Source organism: Schistocerca cancellata, chromosome 5 (genome assembly GCF_023864275.1).
Source record: "Schistocerca cancellata isolate TAMUIC-IGC-003103 chromosome 5, iqSchCanc2.1, whole genome shotgun sequence".
NCBI lineage: Eukaryota > Metazoa > Arthropoda > Insecta > Orthoptera > Acrididae > Schistocerca > Schistocerca cancellata.
In genome coordinates this window covers 149,634,658-149,659,624 of record NC_064630.1, presented here as the reverse complement: position 1 = coordinate 149,659,624, position 24,967 = coordinate 149,634,658, and the positions used below count along the sequence as shown (strand labels likewise).

The window sequence follows — 24,967 nt, the reverse complement described above, 5'->3', positions numbered from 1 at the left end:
GAACAGATTTCCGTTCTCCAAAATTCTTGAGCATAAAACGTATTCCATAATTCTACTACAGATTGACGTCAACGATATAGGTCTCTAATTGTGTGCGTCTGTCCTGCGGCCTTTCTTGAGAACGGTTGTGACCTGCGCTTTATTCCAGTCGCCAGGCTGCCTTCGTTGCTCCAGCGATTTTTCTTTCACGCAGAATATGTTACTGCAATACAGGTCGCTCTGCTCGACAAAATCTTCTACAGCATCATCTGGTATTTGTGATGTCATATCCAAAGTTTCACTGTGTAGAACTATATTTTAATGTTAGTCCTACTTCTTCATTAAAGTCCTTGTTGTCACTTCGTATAACATTTGCTATTTCGTCCTAGACTTTAGTCACTGAGGATAATGTGCCGCAGCAAGCGAAAGTAGACTGCGAACGGAAAGAAGTCTAGCTGGAGATAAGCGGACAGATGTATCTGAAGAATCAGTCAAATACGTTAGCAGTGCCTTTGGACTCGACATTGGTCTTTGTCGTTGAGCCAGTGGATTATTCGCAGTGCGGTCTATTATCAGAGCCAGGTACCGTATGGGCGCGTCAGTGGCGCACCAGACGTCAGCGACCCGGCGTTGCTGACGCACGCCGCTTTATCGCAAATTGCCGGCGGTCCCCGCGCAGAGAGCTTTATGAGTCTGCGAGCGGCCTGTTGCATATCACCAGTATCTAGGCACCGTGTGCGCAGTCAGGAAAACTTCTATTTCAATGATAATGTTGTTTTGAAGTCCCTCGCTTTACACTTATTACTGAAACTTGTAAAAAGTGTATTGTATAATTCAGTACTCAAACATGCAGCTGCATTTGTACTCAGTAAACTACGAGGTGCATTCAAGTTCTAAGACCTCCGATTTTTTTTCTAACTAACTACTCACCCGAAATCGATGAAACTGGCGTTACTTCTCGACGTAATCGCCCTGCAGACGTACACATTTTTCACAACGCTGACGCCATGATTCCATGGCAGCGGCAAAGGCTTCTTTAGGAGTCTGTTTTGACCACTGGAAAATCGGTGAGGCAATAGCAGCACGGCTGGTGAATGTGCGGCCACGGAGAGTGTCTTTCATTGTTGGAAAAAGCCAAAAGTCACTAGGAGCCAGGTCAGTTGAGTAGGGAGCATGAGGAATCACTTCAAAGTTGTTATCACGAAGAAACTGTTGCGTAACGTTAGCTCGATGTGCGGGTGCGTTGTCTTGGTGAAACAGCACACGCGCAGCCCTTCCGGGACGTTTTTGTTGCAGTGCAGGAAGGAATTTGTTCTTCAAAACATTTTCGTAGGATGCACCTGTTACCGTAGTGCCCTTTGGAACGCAATGGGTAAGGATTATGCCCTCGCTGTCCCAGAACATGGACACCATCATTTTTTCAGCACTGGCGGTTACCCGAAATTTTTTTGGTGGCGATGAATCTGTGTGCTTCCATTGAGCTGACTGGCGCTTTGTTTCTGGATTGAAAAATGGCATCCACGTCTCATTCATTGTCACAACCGACGAAAAGAAAGTCCCATTCATGCCGTCGTTGCGCGTCAACATTGCTTGGCAACATGCCACACGGGCAGTCGTGTGGTCGTCCGTCAGCATTCGTGGCACCCACCTGGATGACACTTTTCGCATTTTCAGGTCGTCATGCAGGATTGTGTGCACAGAACCCACAGAAATGCCAACTCTGGAGGCGATCTGTTCAACAGTCATTCGGCGATCCCCCAAAACAATTCTCTCCACTTTCTCAATCATGTCGTCAGACCGGCTTGTGCGAGCTTGAGGTTGTTTCGGCTTGTTGTCACACGATGTTCTGCCTTCATTAAACTGTCGCACCCACGAACGCACTTTCGACACATCCATAACTCCATCACCACATGTCTCCGTCAACTGTCGATGAATTTCAATTGGTTTCACACCACGCAAATTCAGAAAACGAATGATTGCACGCTGTTCAAGTAAGGAAAACGTCGCCATTTTAAGTATTTAAAACAGTTCTCATTCTCGCCGCTGGCGGTAAAATTCCATCTGCCGTACGGTGCTGCCATCTCTGGGACATATTGTCAATGAACGTGGCCTCATTTTAAAACAATGCACATGTTTCTATCTCTTTCCAGTCCGGAGAAAAAAAATCGGAGGCCTTAGAACTTGAATGCACCTCGTACTTAAAAGCACGGTCGATGATTTTATTTTATTGTGAAATGTACTGAAGTTTCATCCCGCTCCATTTCTTACTTATTTGGCTACATGCGATCTATTACTAGTCTATTATCTGCACGTTCAAGGGATCCCAAATCTTTAAGAACAAATCATATGAATAGGAAAGGTCCTAAACTTAGCATGTAGAGCGGTATAAAACTTAGGATGCTCAATGGGTGTGAGGCACAAATTTGTGAAATTTTTGTTTCATAACTAACAACTGCCCATCGCATCGATAGTAGCAAAACCTTGATAAAGATACAATCGTCGGTGATGTGTCTACACTGAAATTTACCGCTGTTTGCAGTTCATGAATGACTGGCTGTGGAAGATGAAGCGCTACTCATTACAGAAACTTAGAGAAAGGCACCTTATATGTGTTGTGGCAAGATGTAGTGCCCGTGAAGGTGAACGAATGTACAAACAAAAGTTCAACACCGTCATACTAATTGGGAATTGTTTGTCACTGTGAACGAGAACCTTAAAGTTAAAGGGCAAGCTCCCGGGGAAAGAAATTTATGTTCGGTTGTGTCGGATAATATTCGTCAATAAGCACACGTCGACTTGCCCGTGAAATACACACTTGGAAGAATACGTTTACTCCCCTGCCATCAACAATGCGTGCAAACAGTGGGGTCGACAGTTTTGTTATATCAGTGGATTATGTTGCAATGCATGCACTGAGTTTTGCCGTCGTCGTTTGGAAAATTAATACGAGCTTAAACTGTTGCTATAACTCGAAGTTTGTGTATATCATTACGGGTCTAAAATTAAATTATCGACCGTCACTACCTGATCTCAAAACACTGAGTTTAAAGATCTCTGCGATCGGTATTATTTTGGTGATAGTCTGCTGGCATCCTGTGTGTGGAAGCCATACAGAGTGAGGTGGGGAGAATATTTGTTAATGCCAGTCTGAAAACCTTTTCTTGGAGTCTTCTGCGAGATTCAACAGACGTTAGACGATTTTCTTGCAGATGGTAGACTGCATATTGGCGCCATTTGGAGCAAAGATGACTAGCATGTGCACGATCCTTGCATCACCGACACCATTTCATGTCCAGTTTGTTGAGCAGGACAACAACACTACATTGCTGAAATTTGGTCACTGCACGAATTGTGCACACCATAGACGTAGTTTTGGAAAGCGCAGAATGTTTACTGGTATACTATTGTGTGACAAACCGCATACTACTCTTTCAGCAAATCAGCTATAGTTACCACTGGCTCAGTGATTGGATAGTCAGCCTGAGTTTCTGGTCCACTGCACAATAATTTGAATGTTTATCTTTAGTGCCCTCTGCGGGTGCTGGTGCGATGCAGCATTTTAGGAGCTCATTTCACTTCACATTTTTGTGTGCGTGTGTGTGTGTGTGTGTGTGTGTGTGTGTGTCGTTCGTTACAAAATGGCTCTAAGCACTATGGGACTTGACATCTGATGTCATCAGCCCCCTAGAACTTAGAACTACTTAAACCTAACTAAACTAATGACATCACACACAACCATGCCAGAGGTAGGATTCGAACCTGCGACCGTAGCAGCAGCGCGGCTCAGGACTGAAGCGCGTAGAACCGCTCGGTCACCGCGGCCGGCGCGCTCATTACAACCGACGACGCACGTTGCACTGGAAGAATATATGTCACCAGTCGCTGGATAAGTGACAGGTAACGTTGGGGACACACATTACAAACGTCAAGATGACGATAATGATGTCAAATAAACAAAACCTCAGAAGGTAGCTGAATCGCGAAACCAGTTAGTGCCGTGTGCTCCAAGTCCCACACCCTTGGCCTTCGACAGTGTGAAATGTCACTGACCTAAGTCAACAGTAAGAACGAAGTTTCTCACAACGGCATTCTCGGTTTTTCTTTTTTTTTTCATCAGATCTGGGTGAAACAGCGCGATCATCACTATTGTTTTCGCCAGGAGCAACTGACTCGTGGCACGCACACTGTCGGCTACTCCTATGAAGGCTACTATCCTTGTTGGTGAGTTGTGTATGATTTTACTTTGCGGTATTCCCAGTATGCTGTTGTCATCTTTGGTGTTTAACTCCGCATGTTTATGAGTCCCCTTGTTGCCGTGGTGGAGACTGTCGTGGTTGCCGCTGTTGTTGTTGTCTTTTATAACCTATAGGCGCCTTGTGACTGGTCGGCGTATGTTATCAGTACATTGTGCCAGCGCCCGGGCTAATGGCGCCACTGCTCCCGTAGGGGCGTGACCAATTCCGCGAATTTCTGTCTGACAGCGCCGAGAGATCGCTTCCAAGCACCACTTACCGTATCCTCTGTCCCGGTTGTTGTTTTGCCCGCACATTTTAATTCCTACATCTTCTTTAATAACAGAATCCCGGTGAGTGGAAGCGTAGAGTAACATTTCAGTTTCATTGAACATCATGCGATATTTATTTGAGAAACGGCAAGAAACCCGAGAATATTTTGTCGAAGTCAACACTTTTACATGTGTTAAAGACGTGAAGGAAAGCCAGCTGATGCTACTACTTGAGGTGCTAACGAGTCTCTTCGAGTGGCGCTTGTAGGCTTTCAGGTTCAGTGAGGCCGCACCGACACGCTCAGAGGTAATGGAGGCTGCTAGCTACGAAATTGGCAATAAACAATCGGACCTTCCGCTGCTTTGTCAAAAAGGAAACGAAGCAGGCGCCATTCAACTAGGTAGATGAAGAGCTGCAAGAAGTGGGGATGACATAAGATGACATTCTGAAACGCATTCTGCTCGAGAAGAAACCGCAAGGACTCCTTAGTTCTCAACAAAAACCACAACTAAAAACTGACCAAACGGGAATTGCAGCGAGGAAGGAAGAGCACAGGACATTAACGCAGGATCACTGGGCTAAAGGTAAAGTCCGGGTCCAAGGAAATAGAGGAGGACAGCTAAAATAGCCCGGTCTGTAGGTGACATATGCGACGAGAAGATAAAGGCGAAATGAATAAACTTATATGAGTTCAGAAGCCCGCAACATCTATTATTATTATTTGTGTAAATTGCAGAACGTGTAATAAGCCTGTCCGAAGAACTAGCTGTACTAACAGGATAGAATAGCATGGAGAGCTGCATCAAACCAGTCTCAGAACTGAAGACAACAACAACAACAACAACAACAAATGACTTTAGTCACAAGCAGTGTTTATTTTTCATACAAACATGTCGGTTCCTGGTATCAGTACTAGGAATAAGAATAACATTCATAGCAACGATATCACTCATTTTGGCCCATAGACATGAAATTTATTCAGAAACATACATTTTTAATAACTTGCCGCCAGCCATAAAATATGTAGCTACTAATAAAGCACATTGTAAAGGGAGCATAAAATACGTACTGTTGACTAACTCATCTGTTAAATTTCTTAGGATACTATGAATGAATGCTATGTAGTAAACGACTTGCGTACAGCTTCAGACCAGTAGTGCTACCTGAGAGACACAGACTTGTAAACTGTTTTTCTTTTGACAATCTGTGGCTACAATAGGTAGGAATCATTTCATGCACTTTAGTATGTACACATTTAAACGTTTCTAGGAAGTTTACTGTGTAAATGGAAGAACGCATAAAATCTTTTATTTTCTCCACATCCTTACGATCTGTGGGAGGAATGTTAGTATACCAGTTCTCTTTTGCTCTGACAAGTTCCATTTCCTGCAGTATCTCCTGGCCATAGATCTGTGAAACGACGAGTGTGTCTAATATAATTAAGGAAGGACACGCAAGCACTGTGTGGATATTCAGCAGCATGAGTTTTCGCTTTGCTGTGCAATCCAGTAGAGGGCATAGCATGCAGCCATTATTATTTTCAGCACACCTTGTGACGCCCAAGATAGTCCATTCTTCGTTGACGAACATGATAGGAGCCGTGGATACTCTTTTAGAATAAGTAGTTAGTCGGTTGCTCACACTCGTTGGACAGCGCCCATGTTTCATCGAAGAACACAGTGCGTTATCCTCGACGGCGAATGTTCATAGAAATGACAGTAATTTTGGTCGTGCCACGATGACGTGGAGTAGGATCAATAAGGGACAGTCAGATGAAAACGAGACAGTTGGAAAAAAAGTAAGCTGTAAACAGTTTATTATTTCAAAAGTAATCGTCATAACTGTTAACAAATACATTTATCTCACTGTGAGACAAAATTGTCGGTGCCTTCATCGAAGAACGTTTGCGGTTGTCTACGGAACAATGATGGTACCCAGGAACGGACTTCTTCGTGCGAAGCAAATCGACGGCCACGAATGTGTCCTGGATGTGTAAGGGCTTCCCAGTGAAACTTTTGCAGCTTAGTCGAAACAACCTTGGCAACATGTGGTGGCATGAAGAGAGATTCGTGGCCTCCATTTGCTTCGGACGAAGAGGTGCATGCCTGCGTACAAACAGGCAACTACAAACATTTTTCCACGAAGGCCTTGACCGTCTTGTCTCACACTAGGATAAATGTATCAACAGTTACAGCGACTGCTTTTGAAATAATAAACAGTGTACTTACCTTTTCCATTTGCCTCGTTTTCATTTGACTGTCGCTGATGTAATGTTTCAGTAAGCATAGAAAATTTTTCAGATAGGATCAGTAGGACTCTTAGAATGTTCTCTGCTTACGCCGTTGTCTGCTAGAAGGTATCGCCGTTGGACGATAGTAAGCAAATATAGAAAGAATTGGACAAAATTTACACTTGGTGTAATGGATGACACATTAAGTGTGGATGTAATGGCTATAACAGAGAGATAATCCAGTAGTATCCGATTAAACGAGTGGTAGTGACATTATTGAGGACACCGTGTAAGTACTTAGGAGTGGTACCAAGAAGCCTTATGAAATGGGGCGATCATGTAAAATCAGCATCAGGTACGGTGCATGAAAGACAGATTTGCTAGAAGAGTTGTGGAAAAGTTCAGTGCATCTCCAAAGGAAAACATATACAAGACACTTGTCCGACGCACTTAGACTTCCGGCAACTGGAGTTCTTCTCAAGTAAGCGTGACAAGAGAGAGAACGAACTGAGATACGTATTGCTGCTGGGATTGCAGCAGGAAGAAAGACAACATTGGTTTCGTTAAATCCTATAGCATTAGTATTCGAGGAAGATAATCAGTATAACTGGACTCCTTCAAGACAAACACACAAATCTGATACGAATAAGGTTATTTTGTTGAAATTCTGCTTTGCAGCAGATTTTAACAGCGAGACGCAGCTGTTGCCGGCTGGGACTGCAGCGTGCTGGCCTTCCCTCAGAGCGCTGAATGCCGCTGATTCAGGCCTTCTGCGGGCTTCCCAGGACACGGCAGAAACCCGCGTGGCTGCCGCGTTATGTAAGGCAGCTACTTTATTCCATCTGTCTGACCGCGGTGGTTTTATATCACGAATAAACCATTAAAAAGGTTGACACGGAATCTTATACAAAAGCGACGGGAACGAGTGAGGTGGCGCAGTGGTTAGACACTGGACTCGCATTCGGGAGGACGACGGCTCAATCCCGCGTCCGGCCATCCTGATTTAGGTTTTCCGTGATTTCCCTAAATCACTCCAGGCAAATGCCGGGACGGTTCCTCTGGAAGGGCACGGCCGACTTCCTTCCCTAATTCGATGGGACCGATGACCACGCTGTCTGGTCTCCTCCCCCAAACCAACCAACCAACCAACCAAAAGCGACGTAGTCAAAGGTTAAAAAAGCTAAGAAAATTTCATATTTATCCTTCGTCTGCTGACGGATAAAAATCAAGGTACACACATTTTGATAAAGATATTTCTTTGAGCACGAACTCCGCATAACAGGTGTTCAAAGTGGCGTTTCCCTGTTGCTACGCCGACGAAAGATCGCTTCAAGTTCTGTCGTATGCATACCAATGTACCAATGACCCAGTGAGAATCCGTACCAGATGATGCCAGGTGAACGAAACAGCCTATTCCTAACCACCTTCCAGGGAATCTTTGACGCAGGTGTTACTGAACAGTCATCAGGAGATATGCCACAGCGCGTCCTTACCCACTGCGACTGTTGAGCATTCCGCCTCTGGTTGAAACAGGATTCATCTGCTGCGGAAAGTATATCATCAATAAAGCACTGCAGCACCCATTGTCTCAACACCATGCGTAGTCCTACGCCAGGCACTAAAGCCTGCTTTTTCTGTGAACAGTTGTGTAGCTGCTGACTGCGTATTCCTTCCCATGCTACACAGTACGTAATGCCATGTCAGGCGTAAATCATCGATGGAAGACTCCACGCAATCTGTATTGTTTACGCAGGGAACCTAGAAGATACATAGCCGGTTCGGTCGCTGTACTGCGGTACCAGTAGCCCTGTTTCTCTCATCCGTTGGAAGAGACTTGGATATAATATCTTGTCTCCTACCTACTCGGTCCAAAACAATGCCAATTACCGTTCAATTACAATTTGCTCGTCCGCACGCTAAAAATCAAGTCTCTTTAAAACACTTCTCTGAGATGTAATGCCTCCGAATTTTTCAAGTGAAAACCCTTAAACCTTTTCAAATAAAACAAATGTTATTAACATTCCCGAGGGCACGCAGCTTTACTGTATGGATAAATGATGATGGCGTCCTCTTGATTAAAATATTCCGGAGGTAAAATAGTCCCCCATTCGGATCTCCGGGCGGGGACTACTCAAGAGAACGTCGTTATCAGGAGAAAGAAAACTGGCGTTCTACGGATCGGAGCGTGGAATGTCAGATCCCTTGATCGGGCAAGTAGATTAGAAAATTTAAAAAGGGAAATGGATAGATTAAAGTTACAGTGGGAATTAGCGAAGTTCGGGGCAGGAGGAAAAAGACTTTTGGTCAGGTGAATACAGGGCTATAAATACAAAATCAAATAGGGGTAATGCAGTAGTAGGTTTAATAATGAATAAAAAAGTAGGGGCTCGGTAAGATACTAGAAACAACATAGTGAACGCATTATTGTGGCCAAGATAGACACGAAGCCCACGCCTACGACAGTAGTACAAGTCTATATGCCAACTGGCTCTGCAGATGACGAAGAAATTAAAGAAATGTATGATGAGATAAAAGAAATTATTCATATACTGAAGGGAGACGAATATTTAATAGTCATGGGTGACTGGAATTCGGCAGTAGGAAAACGAGAGCAGTAAAAGGGAGAGAAGTAAACATAGTAGGTGAATATGGATTGGGGGTAAGAAATGAAAGAGAAAGCTGCCTGGTAGAATTTTGTACAGAGCACAACTTAATCATAGCTAACACTTGGTTCAGGAATCATAAAAGAAGGTTGTATACGTGGACGAAGCCTGGAGATACTGGAAGGTCTCAGATAGATTATATAATGGTAAGACAGAGATTCAGGAGCCAGGTTTTACAATTGTAAGACATTTCCAGGAGCAGATGTGGACTCTGACCACAATCTATTGGTTATGAACTGTAGATTAAAACTGAAGAAACTGCAAAAAGGTGGGAATTTAAGGAGATGGGACCTGGATAATCTGACTAAACCAGAGGTTGTACAGAGTTTCAGGGAGAGCATGAGGGAACAACTGACAAGAATGGGGGAAAGTAGAAGAAGAATGGGTATCTTTGAGGGATGAAGTAGTGAAGGCAGCAGAAGGTCAAGTAGGTAAAAAGACGAGGTCTAGTAAAAATCCTTGGGTGAGTGAAGAAATATTGAATTTTGTTGATGAAAGGAGAAAATATAAAAATGCAGTAAATGAAGCAGGCAAAAGGAATACAAACATCTCAAAAATGAGATCGCCAGGAAGTGCAAAATGGCTAAGCAGGCATGGCTAAAGGACAAATGTAAGGATGTAGAGGCTTTTCTCACTAGGGGTAAGATAGATACTGCCTACAGGAAAATTAAAGAGACATTTGGAGAAAAGAGAACCACTTGTATGAACATCAAGAGCTCAGATGGAAACCCAGTTCTAAGCATTGAAGAGAAAGCAGAAAGGTGGAAGGAGTATATAGAGGGACTATACAAGGGCGATGTACTTGAGGGCAATGTTATAGAAAGGGAAGACGATGTAGATGAAGATGAAATGGGAAGTATAATACTGCGTGAAGAGTTTGACAGAGCATTGAAAGACCTGAGTCGAAACAAGGTCCCGGGAGTAGACAACATTCCATTAGAACTACTGATGGCCTTGGGAGAGCCAGTCCTGACAAAACTCTACCATCTGGTGAGCAAGATGTATGAGACCGGCGAAATACCTTCGGACTTCAAGAAGAATATAATAATTCCAATCCCAAAGAAAGCAGGTGTTGACAGATGTGAAAATTACCGAACAATCAGTTTAATAAGTCACAGCTGCAAAATACTAATGCGAATTCTTTACAGACGAATGGAAAAACTGGTAGAAGCCGACCTCGGGGAAGATCAGTTTGGATTCCGTAGAAATATGAGAACACGTGAGGCAATACTGACCCTACGACTTATCTTAGAAGCTAGATTAAGGAAAGGCAAACCTACGTTTCTAGCATTTGTAGACTTAGAGAAAGCGTTTGACAATGTTGACTGGAATACTCTCTTTCAAATTCTGAAGGTGGCAGGGGTAAAATAAAGGGAGTGATGGGCTATTTACAATTTGTACAGAAACCAGATGGCAGTTATAAGAGTCGAGGGGCATGAAAGGGAAGCAGTGGTTGGGAAGGGAGTGAGACAGGGTTGTAGCCTCTCCCCGATGTTATTCAATCTGTATATTGAGCAAGCAGTAAAGGAAACAAAAGAAAAGTTTGGAGTAGGTATTAAAATCCAGGGAGAAGAAATAAAAACTTTGAGGTTCACCGATGACATTGTAATTCTGTCAGACACAGCAAAGGACCTGGAAGAGCAGTTGAACGGAATGGACAGTGTCTTGAAAGGATGGTATAAGATGTACATCAACAGAAGCAAAACGAGGATAATGGAATGTAGTCGAATGAATTCAGGTGATACTGAGGGAATTAGATTGGGAAATGGGACACTTAAAGTAGTAAAGGAGTTTTGCTATTTGGGGAGCAAAATAACTGACGATGGTCGAAGTAGAGAGGATATAAAATGTAGATTGGCAATGGCAAGGAAAGCGTTTCTGAAGAAGAGAAATTTGTTAACATCGAGTATAGATGTGTCAGGAAGTCGTTCTGAAAGTATTTGTATGGAGTGTAGCCATGTATGGATGTGAAACGTGGACGATAAATAGTTTGGACAAGAAGAGAATAGAAGCTTTCAAAATGTGGTGCTGCAGAAGAATGCTGAAGGTTAGATGGGTAGATCACATAACTAATGATGAGGTATTGAGTAGGATTGGGGAGAAGAGGAGTTTGTGGCACAACTTGACTAGAAGAAGGGATCGGTTGGTAGGACATGTTCTGAGGAATCAAGGGATCACCAATTTAGTATTGGAGGGCTGCGTGGAGGGTAAAAATCGTAGAGGGAGACCAGGAGTTGAATACACTAAGCAGATTCAGAAGGATGTAGGTTGCAGTAAGTACTGGGAGATGAAGAAGCTTGCACAGGATAGGGTAGCATGGAGAGCTGCATCAAATCAGTCTCAGGACTGAAGACCACAACAACAACAACCAACTTTCTCTATATTTGTTCATCATGTCTACATTTTTGCAGCCCTATGCCGCTAGAGGGCTCCGAATTGTAGCGTGTATGTAAGGTAACTATGCCATTGCGTGAGAAACAGTGTGCTGTAATAGAGTTTCGAATTGGAACAGTTCGTCGACACTTGTAGTACCCTCTCCTTCAGCATGACAATGACTGACAACACACGAGCGCTGCGACATCTGCAACAATCCGACACCTAAATTTGTCGGACAGTGTCGTGAGAGAAGTCTATCTTCCCACTAAAGATGTGCATTTAAATTCCCCGCATATATCTTACATTCTCGTATGGCTTATGTCGACCTGTCACTATCCGAACAACCTGTGTTCTCAGTCATTCGATGTTTGGTGCCATGCCTACTAGACAAGGGCTCCAGATCGCTTAGAACGCCTAGGGCTGACAAAACCGTTCACTTAAAGTATTTGGAGATAGAGACTGCAGCTGTACAGACCTTTGCCTTCCGGACTGACAAGGTTAGTGTACAGATCACACCTTCTGCAGTGAACTGGAGCTTGGTGCCCCTTGCGACGGTCGGCGGAATGGAATGCGGCCCCAGACACGTCTGCTCGCTGGCTCTCGTCATCTTTATCGCCGATGATCTCCTACCCTTTCTATCGCCAGACACATACGCTTAACACCCATTAAAATACGTAAATAAAATGCTGCTGCTGACCGATAAGTACAAATGTTAGTCTAGGAGGCTGATATCGAACGACGAATCAAACGCACGTGTTAAGTTCTTTAAAATTAACAAGTTTATATTCATAGCTAAATACAGTTCACTGGTGATATCTTCCAGCAGTTACGTGCCGTTGTAATTATTGCCCGAGCCTCGAACAGCGATACTGAACATGCTATTAATTTTAATAAAAGTTGTTGAATGCTGAAGAACATTGATTGATATTTAGCAAATCGATCAGTTCGCTAAAACACGGCCTAATACCGACTGTAGTTCGCTCGACACGCACTAGAATTCCTAAGTGTCGGATGCCAGAAAATATTCGCAGTCCCGACTGGTTTACATACAATTAAATTCTAGTGGCACTGTTGCAGTATCAGCCACCCAAACGTAATGAAAATAGTTACTCCAACTTGACCGTATCAGAAAGTAAGACGCGTTGGTATCCCAAAACACGGTTCGGAATACTCAAAAATGAAGTGTCCCACAGTAGCGCTTCAGCGGCTAAGTGTGGGGCACTCGAATGGAAATAGAGACCCACAGCTACGATTTTGCACAAAATCCCGTTTGCTTGATAAAACTGTCACTAAAAGACACAACGCGTGAAAAACACAAGCCCCAACTGTGTTTAAAACCGAAAATATCCTAAGTTCGGACTCGTCGTGAAAACCTATATCTTCCGTTTGCGTGCACACTCGAAATCTGGCTATGTTCAACAATTGAGGAACTGCAAAAACTACCACCGAAGTGTCACGTCGAGAAACAGGTTCTGCGTCGGCAAAGGCGCGCAGTGTCTGTCCTGGAGCTTTGTGTCGGCGCCGCTAAAATACCTTCGATCCTAAATTCCGCAAGCTACGTCACGTAACTACTTTCCATTAATCCCAATATCCTTGCATAACTCTTTATACGGGAGAGCAATCTTAATTCTGTTTGCGCCATTGTATGCGAGCTTAAACTCTAGTCGAAAAACATTTGTGGCTGCAATACTTTGCCCAGAATTAATGTTTTAGTATTTCGCAACTACCTTTGCAAAGTGCGGAAACAGTATTTGTCCATTTGTGCCACCAAATGACTTTCCGTAGGGATTTCCTCTTTCTGATGTGCTGATCAAATGGTTCAAATGACTCTGAGCACTATGCGACTTAACTGCTGAGGTCATCAGTCGCCTAGAACTTAGAACTAATTAAACCTAACTAAGCTAAGGACATCACACACAACCATGTCCGAGGCAGGATTCGAACCTGCGACCGGAGCGGTCACGCGATTCCAGACTGAAGCGCCTTTAGCCGCACGGCCACACCGGCCGGCTGATGTACTGATCAGAATTTATGTGTATACAAAGGGAAAATTATTATATACAATAGGTAAAATCATGCAAAAATTATTAATTAACAAAGATAACATCATAATAATTACAGATAACGCAAACTAATGATGTTGAAGTATGTATGACGCCACCCACAATCATATATTGCCTTGCTGTTCGTGTATCTGCTTTGTATTATTTGTTTCAATTATTCATTAGCAATAAATCAATAAAACTGGTGTTTTACCAGTCATATATTAATGCTACAAATTATGCAAGTACTTCAGTCGTTGCGTTTCGACGAGACCTTTAAAATGAGCATTTGCTCTACTCTGTACCTGCATTGGTTCAAAAGTTATAAATTATTCAGTAAACTTCACATATTGCAGATTTCTTTATTTAATATCTTTTGATATAAAACTCGTCTAAATCGTATCAGCGTCTCTGCTGATTCGTCTCAAACTCATTTTTCATTTGCCGTATTGTACTTTGTCGTACTAATTTGCGTTTGCGTGCAATCAACGCAAAAGCATTGTCTTAAAGCCGTGCGCTGCGATGGGATAAACCCGCGTGACGTCACGTAACCGCCAGTCGTTTGAAACAGACAGGTCCATGTGGAGCAATCTGCCGCTGACCACTCTCTCGCCGCCGTCTTCCATTCCTCTCTCGCCGGCTTCCTGGCTGAGCCGGCCTAATAATAAATCAAATTATAACATTGACTGTTGATACATATTATAAATTAAAGCCCCCGCTGCAGTTTCTTTGTGTGTGCTGAGGCTAACCCCAGGAAATACTGCAAGGATTTTCATACAGTTTTCAATAATAAATAGATTCACAAGGAAGCTTTGTGGATCTAATTTATTACTCGTAAGCGTGCAATATATGTACTATTATCTGTTTACTGTTCACAAGAGGCGTTCAATAAGTAATGCAACACAAATTTTTTTCTCGGCCAATTTCGACTGAAAAAATGCCATACGAGGGTCACTCCAAAAGAAATGCACACTATTTTTTAAATTCATCATTTATTCTACATGTTTGAACGTTTTACCGTGTGTAGCTACATCCTTTAGGAACAATATTTTCATTTCGCCACATAATTTCCATCCCTCTCAACTGCCTTAGGCCATCTTGGAACCAGCGCCTGTATACCAGCACGGTAAAATTCTAGACCAACCTGTTGGAGCCACTGTTTGGCAACGTGCACAAGGGAGTCATCATCTTCAAACCTTGTTCCACGAACAGAGTCTTTCAGTTTCCCAAAGAGATGATAGTCACATGGACTGTAAGGCGAGTGTTTCAGTGTTGTCCATCCGAGTTTTGTGATCGCTTCACGGTTTTTTGACTGACATGTGGCCGTGCATTGTCGTGCAACATCAAAACATCCTTCTTTTGCCGATGTGGGCGAACACGATTCAGTCGACCTTGAAGTTTCTTCTTTGCGTCACATGATTATAATGATGATGATGAAGTCCCATACTCTGTGACGGAGCATAGGGGGACGAACGATGTGGGAGACCCTCACTGTCGTAATAGGCAAGGTCCTAGTGGAGGTGGTTTGCCATTGCCTTCCTCCGACCGTAATGGGGATGAATGATGATGATGAAGACGACACAACAACACCCAGTCATCTCGAGGCAGGAAAAATCCCTGACCCCGCCGGGAATCGAACCCTGGATCCCGTGCTCGGGAAGCGAGAACGCTACCGCGAGACCTTAAGCAGCGGACTGTCGTCACATATGCATCATAATTTATGGTGGTTCCACTTGGTATGATGACCACAAGCAAGAGTCCTTCGGAATCTAAAAACACCGTAGGCATAACTTTTCCAGCAGAAGGTGTAATTTTGAATTTTTTTTCTTGGGTGAATTTGCATGATGCCACTCCATTGATTCCCTCTTCGTCTCTGGTGAAAAATGATTGAGCCATGTTTCATCACCTGTCACAGTTCTTCCAAGAAATTAATCTCCACCATTCTCGTACTGTTCCAAAAGTTCGCTGCATAACGTTTTTCTTGTTTCCTTGTGAGCCACTGTCAACATCCTGGGAACCCACCAGGCGCAAACCTTTTTTAACGCCAACACTTTCAGTATTCTGCAAACACTTCCTTCCTCTATGCCAACGTAGCGTTCACGGTGATGCGTCTGTCAGCAGTCACCAATTCGTTAACTCTCTGCACATTGCCTGGAGTGTGTGCATACGAGGCCTGCCGCGTGGACAATCCTCAATATTGCCGTGCAGGCTTTCATCACGTAACCTGCTCGCCCACCGACTAACTGTACTGCAATCGACAGCAGCATCTCCATACACCTTTTTTAACCTCTTGTGTATGTTTCCCATTGTCTCGTTTTCACAGCACAGGAATTCTATGACAGCACATTGCTTCTGACGAACGTCAAGTATAGCAGCCATCTTGAAGACATGCTGTGACGGCGCCACACACGGAAACAGATTGAACTAAGTTTGAAAACAAGCTGGAAGGATGTATCTACACACTGTAAAACTTTCACACATGCAGAATGAAAACTGTATTTTTATAAAAATAGTGTGCATTTCTTTTGGAGTGACCCTCGTAGTTTCGTGAAATTCCATAGGTGGCGACACTACACGTAGCCGTCAAAATGGCGTCTGCAATGCAGATATATTACCAACAGGGAGCTGTCATTCAGCTTATTTTGGCGGAAAACAAGAACGTTGCAGATATTCATACGTGCTTGCAGAATGTCTGCGGGGATCTGGCAGTGAACAAAAGGACGGTGAGGTGTTTGTCATCATCGCAGCAAGGTCGCGCGAATCTGTTAGATCTCTCGCGTGCCGGCCGGCCGCTCACAGCTGTTAACTGCTGCAATATTGGAACGTTCGGACACACTCATTCGAGGTGATCGACGGATAATAAACACCTCGCTGCACAACTGAACGTCTGTGTTGGTAGTGGTCACACACTCGTCCACCAGTTGGGATACTCAAAGACGTGTGTCCAGTTCTCGCGCCTTGAGACTTCCATCTGGTTGGCCCAATGAAGGATGCACTCCGTAGGAAGCAGTAGGTAGATGATTGGGAGATTATTGATGCAGGAAGGCATAGGCTCCGACTTCGACCAGTACAGTGGTACCATGCAGACATACAGGCGCTCCGAGTAAGGTGACGTAAGGTATATTGAAAAATAGCGTTTTATAAGCAAAAGAGTGGAGAATAATGTGGTGCATTGGAATTCTGAATAAAATCAACCTGCTTTCAGAAATAATAACCGTGTTTCATTACTTACTGAATGCCCCTCATTGACATTTGGAGTGACACCTAGTGGCAAAGGTAGGAAGTACTAGCTGGTCACATACAGAGGAGGCGGTACCTGGCGGGAAAAGAAATAAACAGCCGCCGCAGTTCCACACAGCAGCGAAGCTTGGCGAGATATTATGTTGGGCCTGGTGGTCTTGCAGTAAACTGCAGGCTCGAACTCGAAAGATCACGGGACTAAATCCCGATCGGGCTACGGGCATTTTTAGTCTGCCTTTTAACCTAGCATTCACCTCTCAAAGATGTGGAGGTTCGCCAGAAATGACATATGGTCCAGGTTTCTTGTTAAAATGTAGGTCACCTTTGCATGATACGATAAATTGGGCTAGATTAGGGACACACAAATAGCTGAAGTCGTATCCAATTGAAAGACGTGCACCAGGCCACTGAACCACTCGAAATTATTATTAGCATAATATATACGTCTAAGTATCTTCTGAACGTTTTATAAATTCCCTTACCACGTTTTGCTGTCTCCATGCGAAGGCTATCAGAAAATATCGTTGGGATCTTCCCGATACAGGTTCCGCTCATACACACATTCATGTGGAGCCTTTGTCGCATGTGATTCGTTGCCACTACGTCAGAAAGGCATTCAGGCGTAGACACTTAGTGCTACCCATGCGAGGCCGGGGCGCGCCTCTAGCATTGTACTGTATAAACAAGAATTCGTAAGTTACTGTATTCTGCCGTTAGTTACCTCACAACCAGTCTGTCTTAGGAACTTTCGACTCAGTCATTTTCGAACCACGGTTCCCTGTCTGACAGACGGCTGTCGTTCTCAATTGTCCCTGTAATTTTGTGCCATGATCACGGAAATGTGTAGATGTACATTCAGGGTTACAGAGTCAGCAGCACCTCCAGACACTGTCCTCTACACAGATGATTGCTCACAGATTCTGAGGAAGAGTAGTAGAAATATTTCGCCGGAAAATCTAACGTCAATCCGACTGGGCTACTGGGAATACATCTTCCAATAATAATAAAGATAATTACTTGCCTTGTTGATTTGTCAAATCCGAACTCTCGTTGGGTTTCGTAGCACTTGCAGTATTCGAATCTAATCGATGACAGTTTTATGTTTGAAATCTGAGACAGAAATTGTGCTTGTGTTACGAATCTCACAATCGATTCATTACTGATAATTATGGCAAAGCGCCACGCGGCCGAAATTTTTACCCCCAAAAATATCAAAACAGCGTGGGCTGTTACGAGCACGAAAACTTGCGTGTTAACGGCCCAGGTCGATGGACTCACAATCGGGGATCCGACGCTTTGCCCCACTCGATAAACATTCTGTGTGTAAACCAGCGAAACGTTTTCAGCCGTTTGCTGAGCGAACAACAGTTGCTGCCACCTCTTCCGTGGATGCGTCAAACCCAATATTCGTTCCCTTAATTGTATTATTACATTCATGGGATGCATTTATTTGACAGTCAGATAGTGCCAATAGCGTCGTTGTTGTGCATTGGTTTTCTTCCGTTTTTTTTCAATTTTCAGGCCAAATCACGATCTGCTTGAAAGAACCAGAAAGATACGTACTGCGTCACTATTTTATGTACGAGTAATAGTTAATGTATTAGATACATACAAACAAAGCGCCGCGTCTTCAGAGAATGAAACTACCATATATAACAAAGTTTTCAGCTTTTTAAAATATTTGCCCTTAAGCTTGTAAATGAGAAAAATTTGGAAAAGATTTGAAATTATGTGTGAAATTTGTCGCAAGATAATTAACGTTTCACTATTAGACACTGGATGAGTGTAGTCTGGGAAAGCTACCGCAGCAAGTGGAATAAACGGAAAACTGGAGGCTTATAACAAGTTAAACTTTTGCAAGTAATAAATGAATGCTGGAGAAACTAAAAGTTACTAGAATGAAATTTTCAGTCTATCCTTTCTTCCACGAGTGCTAGTTCTGCAAGGTTCACAGGAGAGCTTCTGTGAAGTTTGGAAGGTAGGAGACGAGGTATTGGCGAAAGTAAAGCTGTGAGGACGGTAGCTCAGTCGGTACAGCACTTGCCCGCGAAAGGCAAACGTCCAGAGTTCGAGTCTCGGTCCGGCACACAGTTTTAATCTGCCAGGAAGTTTCAAACTAAAAGTTCCCCGGCGCTTGATATTCAGCAGAAGTATTCTCTCTTTCTGAAGAAACGGAAACGGAATGACTGTAAAAGCCACCGTGGCACTGGCTACAAACTATACTCAAAGGCCGGCCGCGGTGGCCGAGCGGTTCTAGGCGGTTCAGTCCGGAACCGCGCAACTGCTACGGTCACAGGTTTGAATCCTGTCTCGGGCATGGATGTGTGTAATGTTCTTAAGTTGGTCGAGTTTAAGTAGTTCTCAGTTCTAGGGGACTGATGACCTCCGATGTTGAGTTCCATAGTGCTCAGAGCCATTTGAACCAGATACTCAAAGATAATCAATAATGACATGAAGACTATCGCAGAACCTATTATTTCTGAGTAACAAAATGAATTTAGACTAGGTCGTTCATGCAGCGACGAAGTGTTTGTAACTAAGAACATTACACAAAAATGCAGAGAATTTAACATAAAAACCCATATGACTCATCGACCTCCGGAAGGCTAATGACCGTTTGAGCTGTGATAGCATATGGAAGATTGTCTGAATATGGATATCTTATCTCCTAATAGAGGCAATGAAAAGTCATTACAAAAATTAACGTTTTGTAATAAACACAGGTAGGAATCAGTTAAAAGAAATAATATTAACTAAGGAAAACAAACACTCTCTCTCTCTCTCTCTCTCTCTCTCTCTCTCTCTCTCTCTGATAAACATCATGGTTAGAAGTTGCTTTTTAACCATATACGTCGTTCGGTTAGCAACAAGTAGGTAAACACACCAAAGGGGAGGAAACACGTAATGGAGTTGCAACATTTACGTTGTTAAAAGCACAGTGACCGAAGAAATCGTTATATCGAGTGGCAAAAGAACAGCAGTACACCACAAAAATAAGGAGAAACATGGTGAACAGTGTGAAAAAGGTCGGAATTCAAAACTGTGCTTACATGTCGGTAACAAAGTGCTAGTGCGAACTCCAGACCAGATGAGATGAAACAGATCACAGAAAATCATAAGTAATTACTTTTTTACACAAAAATATCGCGAAGTGAACTGTTTCATAATGTAAAAATGACAAAACTGTATCATTATACATTCCACTGATGATGCGTTAGAACAAGAAAAAGGCGAACGCGTTTGGGAAAAATAAATTAAGTGGCAGCACGAAAAGACTGTTTTATTTTTTTTAAGTGCATAGGCTAATAATATTAGTGTGAACTTGTTGTCAAAAGTATACCTTTCTCTGCAGAAGCTATTTGTGCCCTTTTGGCACCATATTGCACGACTAGTCACAGTTAATAACAAGGTGTGTGATTTGAGAATCGGCGCGTCAACCCGAAACCGGTAACCACTGCAGCATAAATTTTATGTCAGTGCAACTGAGACGGATGAAACAAAAAACTACCCAAACTCCTCGACATCGTTTTTATTCAAAAGTATGGAGATGATCTCCAAAGGTCAGTATCCTGACGAACGGAATATACAAGAAATAAAACTTGACAATTTGTAGTAATAAAACGAAAATAATAGCATTTCGCGGAAAATATCCAGCCAGATCAAAAATTGACACCATTTGCGGAACATTGGGCTGTAAACTACAAAAAGAGTCAATCATGAAATTCTATGAAGAGATGGCGGTTCCTGTGGTGTCCTATGGAAGCGAAAGCTGGGTTACCATAAAAAAGAAAAGAAAATTCAGACAGCAGACACGAGACCCCTACGGAAGGCGAAGGGCTGCACAAGGAATGACATGATAAGAAATGAAGGTACTAGAACAGAATCAAATATTTTCAACATGAATGAAAAAATTCAAAAGCATAGAGAAGATCGGAGACGATGCCTGATGAGAATGCCAGGTCACAGGATTTCCCAGAAGATCTCCATTTTAAGCAAAAGTTAGTTTTTCACGCGTCTCTGTGTTCATGGCGTCATATCCTCTGAACTGTATGTGTCGTACAATGATATAATTTTGCAAGACACTCAGTGGTATATGTGGATACTGTCCACAAAATTTGTTGGGAATAGACAGTAGTAACGAGGAGCTAAATTAAAAGAAGCAGAAGAAGAATGGATAGCTCTGAGGGATGAAGTAGTGAAGGCAGCAGAGGATAAAGTAGGTAAAAAGACGAGGGCTAGTAGAAATCCTTGTGTAACAGAAGAAATATTGAATTTAATTGATGAAAGAAGAAAATATAAAAATGCAGTAAATGAAGCAGGCAAAAAGGAATACAAACGTATCAAAAATGAGATCGACAGGAAGTGCAAAATGGCTAAGCAGGCATGGCTAGAGGACAAATGTAAGGATGTCGAGGCTTATCTCACTAGGGGTAAGATAGATAGTGCCTACCGGAAAATTAAAGAGACCTTTGGAGAGAAGAGAACCACTTGCATGAATATCAAGAGCTCAGATGGAAACCCAGTTCTAAGCAAAGAAGGGAAAACAGAAAGTTGGAAGGAGTATATTGAGGGTCTATACAAGGGCGATGTACTTGAGGACAATAGTATGGAAATGGAAGAGGATGAAGATGAAATGGGAGATACGATATTGCGTGAAGAGTTTGACAGAGCACTGAAAGACCTAAGTCGAAACAAGGCCCCGGGAGTAGACAACATTCCATTAGCACTACTGACGGCCTTGGGAGAGCCAGTCATGACCAAACTTTACCATCTGGTGAGCAAGATGTATGAGATAGGCGAACAGGCGAAATACCCTCAGACTTCAACAAGAATATAATAATTCCAGTCCCAAAGAAAGCAGGTGTTGACAGATGTGAAAATTACCAAACTATCAGTTTAATAAGCCACAGATGCAAAATACTAACACGAATTCTTTACAGACGAATGGAAAAACTGGTAGAAGCTGACCTCAGGGAAGATCAGTTTTGATCCGTAGCAATGTTGGAACACGTGAGGCAATACTGACCCTACGACTTATCTTAGAAGAAAGATTAAGGACAGGCAAACCTACAGTTCTACCATTTGTAGACTTAGAGAAAGCGTTTGACAATGTTGACTGGAATACTCTCTTTCAAATTCTGAAGGTGGCAGAGGTAAAATATAGGGTGCGAAAGGCTATTTACAATTTGTACAGAAACCAGATGGCAGTTACAAGAGTCGAGGGGCATGAAAGGGAAGCAGTGGTTGGGAAGGGAGTAAGACGGGGTTGTAGCCTCTTCCCGATGTTATTCAATCTGTATATTGAGCAAGCAGTGAAGGAAACAAAAGAAAAATTCGGAGTAGGTATTAAAATCCATGGAGAAGAAATAAAAACTTCGAGATTCGCCGATGACATTGTAATTCTGTCAGAGACAGCAAAGGACTTGGAAGAGCAGTTGAACGGAATGGATGGTGTCTTGAAGGGAGGATATAAGATGAACATCAACAAAAGCAAAACGAGGATAATGGAATGTAGTCGAATTAAGTCGGGTGATGCTGAGGGAATTAGCTTAGGAAATGAGACACTTAAGGTAGTAAAGGAGTTTTGCTATTTGGGGAGCAAAATAACTGATGATGGTCGAAGTAGAGAGGATATAAAATGTAGAGTAGCAATGGCAAGGAAAACGTTTCTGAAGAAGAGAAATTTGTTAACATCGAGTATTAATTTAAGTGTCAGGAAGTCGTTTCTGAAAGTATTTGTATGGAGTGTAGCCATGTATGGAAGTGAAACATGGACGATAAATAGTTTAAACAAGAAGAGAATAGAAGCTTTCGAAATGTAGTGGTACAGAAGAATGCTGAAGATTAGATCGATAGATCACATAACTAATGAGGATGTACTGAATAGAATTGGGGAGAAGCACAACCTGACTGGAAGAAGGGATCCGTTGGTAGGACATGTTCTGAGGCATCAAGGGATCACTAATTTAGTACTGGAGGGCAGCGTGGAGGGTAAAAATTGTAGATGGAGACCAAGAGATGAATACACTAAGCAGATTCAGAAGGATGAAGGGTTGCAGTAGTTACTTGGAGATAAAGAACCTTGCACAGGATAGAGTATCATGGAGAGCTGCATCAAACCAGTCTCTGAACTGAAGACCGCAACAACAACCCAGGTGCTGTTGTGGCTTGCAGATTGGTTTGTGGTAAATTACCGTAAGTCAGTAAAGGAAAAAAGCCAAGTGCATCATGCAGAATGTCGAATTAAAACCCGTAATTGCAATTCTGCGAAAGTTAAAATTAACGTGTACTGGAATAACTCCAGTCGGTAATGTGAAAAATGTACGGTTTGTAAAACAATAAATCGGCCGGAAAAGCACACACCGGTGAGACGATTGCCACGCCCATTCGACAATAACGTATTCCGAGCAGACTGGATGCAGCTCATATTCCCAAATCAACTGTCCGTGTTCTAAGTTTGAAAGGAAAACTGAAATTCTTGAGAGCCACGCCCGACTTGGCGACTGCAATCGTGCAGAAGAACGTCGCGAACAAATGGCAACCATGTTGAAGTTAATTAACAAAAATTCAACGACTTGTACATTTTCTGGCACTGGCAGATCATTGTAAAACGTACTGCTTATGTACAATAACAATTTATTCTTCTTCTAAACATTCTTTCTTTCTTTGATTAGGAGGCACGCCCTGATTCACTTGTCCCATTTAAGAAGCCGCGGTAGGTGAGTCATTCATGCTGTTTGACACGATACTGGCTGATGCTTGAGGAAGAGGAGCACGAGGGGTCGGTGTGAAGGTTTTTGTACTAGACTCACCTAAAGAAATTTTAGGCATAAGTAAATAATAGGCAGAAACGTGGAGCAGGGCAACGTCATTAAATACACAACTATTTACTGCAGAGCCTTCCTTGCAAATGAACAAGACCCACGAGTATGCAAGTAAGCAATTTGTTATCGATGCGAAAAAACCATGACACACTCGTAATGGGTTTCCAATAATCAGAAATTCCTGTTGCCTCACAGGAGAGGAAGTGAGGTGGCTAGAGTGTATCTTCATTGCATTAGCGGCTTTGCCACTGCCAAATAACTGCACAGCTGATGACACGCTGGCGTCGCCTCCTTTACTTTTGCAGATAAGGTGACTCGCTACACGCAGCTGCTCATGGAGGCCGTGCCCACCGACCAGAACACGGACTGAACGAGGAGTCCCCGCCTGCAGCACACCCGCAGCCCGGAAGCGGCGTGCCTTGCTGCGGGACCCACACAACCTCACGGGTTGACGCTGACTCAGCCAAAGTTCCTGTCTAATTGTATTTTTTAGTAGTGTGTGTGCTTTCTATGTGAATTGGTGAGGTGAATGAAATATTTATGTATTTTTTATAAGAAAATAGAAGTTTGACACGTGAAATACATACTTCAAAAGAAAAAGAAATTAAATAGTTTCATTAATAAATGATAAATCTCTCTCTCTCTCTCTCTCTCTCTCCCTCCCTCCCTCCCTCCCTCCCTCCCTCCCCCCCCCCACAAACACACAAAGCAAAGACTAACTAGTGGTGTAAGATAACTGTCTTATGCTGTGTACGGTAAGTAGCTTTGGAACTCTACACGCTACACCCATTTATCCACTTAGTGAAAGGTTCGTGTATCTATGTGAGTACCGTGGGGGGGTCGCCCACCACCAGTGGTCAATCCTCTTATCTCTCTAAATAAATCGGTAGCTCAGTTGTTTGTATGGTACACAGTGAAGTATTGGTCTTGTTCGTTGTGGCAGAAAATGTAGTTTCGGAATGGTGAAGTCAATCAATCTGCACAAAAAATAACTATGTAATTAAATAAATTAGTTAAAAAAACGATAGTTAGAACAGTAAGAAAGTAGAAAAAATTCGAACTCCTTCATACTAAGGAAATCTTTACTGTTTCACAACTTACATCGCAG

At 43.0% G+C, this 24,967-nt stretch overlaps 1 protein-coding gene across 2 annotated transcripts in view; it reads left to right on the top strand.

The window, feature by feature from the left end:
- Positions 1-24,451, top strand: part of LOC126188261 (b(0,+)-type amino acid transporter 1-like) — a 482,554-nt gene extending 458,103 nt beyond the window's left edge. For both annotated transcript variants that reach the window (XM_049929825.1, XM_049929826.1), the window contains one exon: positions 24,165-24,451. In XM_049929825.1, the coding sequence (XP_049785782.1) occupies positions 24,165-24,229 (65 nt within the window). In that variant the 3' untranslated portion in view covers positions 24,230-24,451. The remainder of the gene's footprint in view (positions 1-24,164) is intronic.
- Positions 24,452-24,967: the final 516 nt, after the last annotated feature.